General features: G+C 42.3%; 1 protein-coding gene across 1 annotated transcript; it reads right to left on the bottom strand.

Moving 5' to 3' along the window:
- Positions 1 to 1105: 1105 nt before the first annotated feature.
- On the bottom strand, positions 1106 to 2767 carry LOC133774424 (glycerol kinase-like). The gene has a single exon (XM_062212095.1). It carries the CDS (start codon positions 2765 to 2767, stop codon positions 1106 to 1108), a length of 1662 nt encoding a protein of 553 aa, XP_062068079.1.
- Positions 2768 to 3070: the final 303 nt, after the last annotated feature.

Below are 3070 nucleotides of genomic sequence, written 5' to 3'. Positions count from 1 at the left end.
TTTTCATTTGGTGTTCTGTCTGGTTTTGGTAACAGGGAAATGTTGGCCTCCTAAAATGAGTTTTGTTGAATTCCATTTTCAATACTTTGAAATAGTTTGAAAAGTATTTAAGCTAGTCCCTCTTAAAATTCTTTTTCAGAATTGAGTGGTGAAGATGTCAGATCCTAGACTTTGCTTTTACAGGAAACTTTTAATTACATTTAACTCCATTTTGTTACTTGCTATATGTCTATTTACATCATCTATATGTTTAATCTTATTAGGTTATATGTATCCAGGAACTTACCTATTTCTTCAAGACTTTCAATTTGCTAGCATATAGTTGTTCAAAGTAGTTTCTCATGATCCTTTATATTTCTGTGGTATCAGTTGAAATATCTTCTTTCTCCTCTCTAATTTTATATATTCGAATTTTTTTCTTTTTTCTTTGTTAGTCTGGCTAAAAGAGTATCTATTTTGTTTACCTTTAAAAATAGTTTTAATTTTGTTCATTTTATGCAAGTTTTTTGTTTCAATTTCACATATATCTGCTTTGAGTCTTATTATTTCTGGCCTATTAGTTTCAGGGTTTGGTTTGTACTTGTTTTACAAAATTTCCATTTTAATAATTTAGTAGAGGTTTCCTTTTACACACTCAAAGAAGATGTACTGGTCTCCTTATCTATAAAAGGGAAGACTTTGGGGCGAGTATATTAAAGTCATTCAATTTTTGCAGATAAATCCTCCCATCATGGAGCCTTTGCAATACAGAGTCAAATCCAGGTCTACTAGCATTTGATTATGTTTGATGAAAGAATCCAATGAACAAACTGGAGTCCCCTCTAGTGCCTAGAGGGAATATGGCAGCATGTCTGGCAATGAAAATGGTTAGCCCCACAGGTGGCTGACCCATTGTTAACTGTTTATGTTAAAAAAAAAAAAACTCACAAAATGTTTCCACAGTACTCTTTCGGCTGCATTTTATTTCAAGCCACTGATCTATGTGCAGCAAGCAGCTTATAAATAAAATCAGTCTATTAACAGTGTCATCACATTCGACAGAATCACTGAATTTTCAATCATTACATGAAAAGCTCCTGTCTTGAGAATCCCTGAGTTCTATTATTTATGGGATACCTGCGATGTACCTTGCTCCAATTAACATTACCATGCTAGTCAGTATAAAAAAACTCAAGGACAGACTACAGAAAATACTAGGGTCACCACATGCTGGCGACTGCATCGTCACCCAACCCATTGATTTCATCACTGCCTTCTTCCACATAGAATAATGAACTTCACTTTCCTCAGCATTGATCTGAGGTTCAAACCTCTCCGTCGTTACAGCTGATAAATCCTCCGGTTCAAGACTCCAAACACCAACTCCTTCTGCAGCCCCTGCTGCCATGGCCGCTCCCAGGGCAGTTGTTTCGGGCATGGAGGGTTTGACTACTGGAATAGACAGAATGTTTGCTTGCAGCTGCATCAGAATTTTGTTGCTGGTCATTCCTCCATCGACCTGCAAGTGACTGAGTGGGATTCCACAGTCACGATTCATGGCATCCAGAATCTCTCGGGTTTGGAAACAAACGGCTTCTAATGCAGCAAACGCAATATGGCATTTGTTGGTGAACTGGGTGAGTCCACAGATTATCCCTCTTGCACTGGGCTCCCAATAAGGTGCATATAACCCTGAAAATGCTGGGACTAAGTAGCAGCCATAAGATGTACCTACTTCTTTAGCAAGTTGTTCAATTTCTTCTGAGCACTTAATGATTCCAAGATTGTCTTTTAGCCATTGAATAACAGCACCAGCTATAGCTACAGAACCTTCTAATGCATAGTACACTGGTTTGTCTCTACCAAGCTTGTAAGCCACTGTGGTCAGAAGGCCATGCTCAGAAAACACACACTTGCGGCCTGTGTTACACAGTAAGAAACATCCTGTTCCATAGGTGTTTTTGGCTTGACCATCCCGGAAGCACATCTGCCCCACCAGTGCAGCCGACTGGTCCCCCAAACACCCAGATATTGGCACACCTTCCAAGGACCCAGCTTTCATGAGACCATAGATCTCAGAAGAACTCCGGGCATCTGGAAGAATTTCCATTGGAATTTCAAAAAACTCACAGAGCTCTTTATCCCATGCCAAAGAATGAATGTTGAAAAGCATCGTCCTACTTGCATTGGTGACATCAGTACAGTGAACACCCCCGTTGACTCCTCCTGTCAAACTCCAGATAAGCCATGAATCGATGGTCCCGAAAAGAGCTCTATTGTCTTCCACAGCCTTTTGAACTCTCCTTACATTGTCCAGGAGCCAACGGAGTTTCATTGCGCTGAAGTAAGTACTAAGTGGAAGGCCTGTCTTGGACTTGACAAAGTTGTTATTTCCTGGAGTTCTCTTCCTGAGAGCCTCGACAGTAGACTGGGTCCTCAGATCAAGCCACACCACAGCATTGTAGAGGGGCTCTCCAGTTAACTTGTCCCAGACGACAGTGGTTTCCCTCTGGTTGCTGACACCAATAGCCTTGATGTTGGAGACATCAATACTGAGCCGCCCGAGCTTCTCACATGTTTTCTCTATACACTCGTAGACAGACTGTAGAATTTCCTTAGGGTCTTGTTCCACCCATCCTTCTCTTGGAAATTCTTGCTTTATTTCTACCTGGTGATGACTAAGGAGTTCCGCTGTTTGGGAATTAAAAACCAAAAAGCGCGTGGAGCTGGTCCCCTGGTCTACGGCCCCCACCAATGGCCCCAAGACTGATTTCTCCGCGGCTGCCATGAGCCAGGCTCAGGCTGGCGGTGAGCTCAGCTGGTTTCCCGGGTGACGGCGTCGGAGGGGGCGGGGCCAAAGGTGGGCGGGGCCTGGGAGAGCGGGCAGGGGGCGTCCGGGTGGAGAAGGAGTTGTCTGAGTCCAGTTCGACTCCAAAGATGCTTACTGGAGAACTGGACTGCTATAGACGACAGCAACCAGAGGTAAGTGTGAATGTCACTGCCAACTTTTGTATTATTATTGGGTCAAAAATACTGGATGTTAAGGGAAAAAAAAAACTTTTGAGTACATTTTTCAAAAAGGAAATCTTGA

Source organism: Lepus europaeus, chromosome 15, assembly GCF_033115175.1.
Source record: "Lepus europaeus isolate LE1 chromosome 15, mLepTim1.pri, whole genome shotgun sequence".
In the NCBI taxonomy this organism is placed as follows: Eukaryota; Metazoa; Chordata; class Mammalia; order Lagomorpha; family Leporidae; genus Lepus; species Lepus europaeus.
The sequence above is the reverse complement of the archived record's forward strand: the minus strand, read 5'-3'. Positions and strand labels throughout refer to the sequence as shown.

Coding starts and splice junctions, on each gene's coding strand:
- LOC133774424 (XM_062212095.1), bottom strand. CDS start 2,767: ATGGCAGCCGCGGAGAAATCAGTCTTGGGGCCATTGGTGGGGGCCGTA.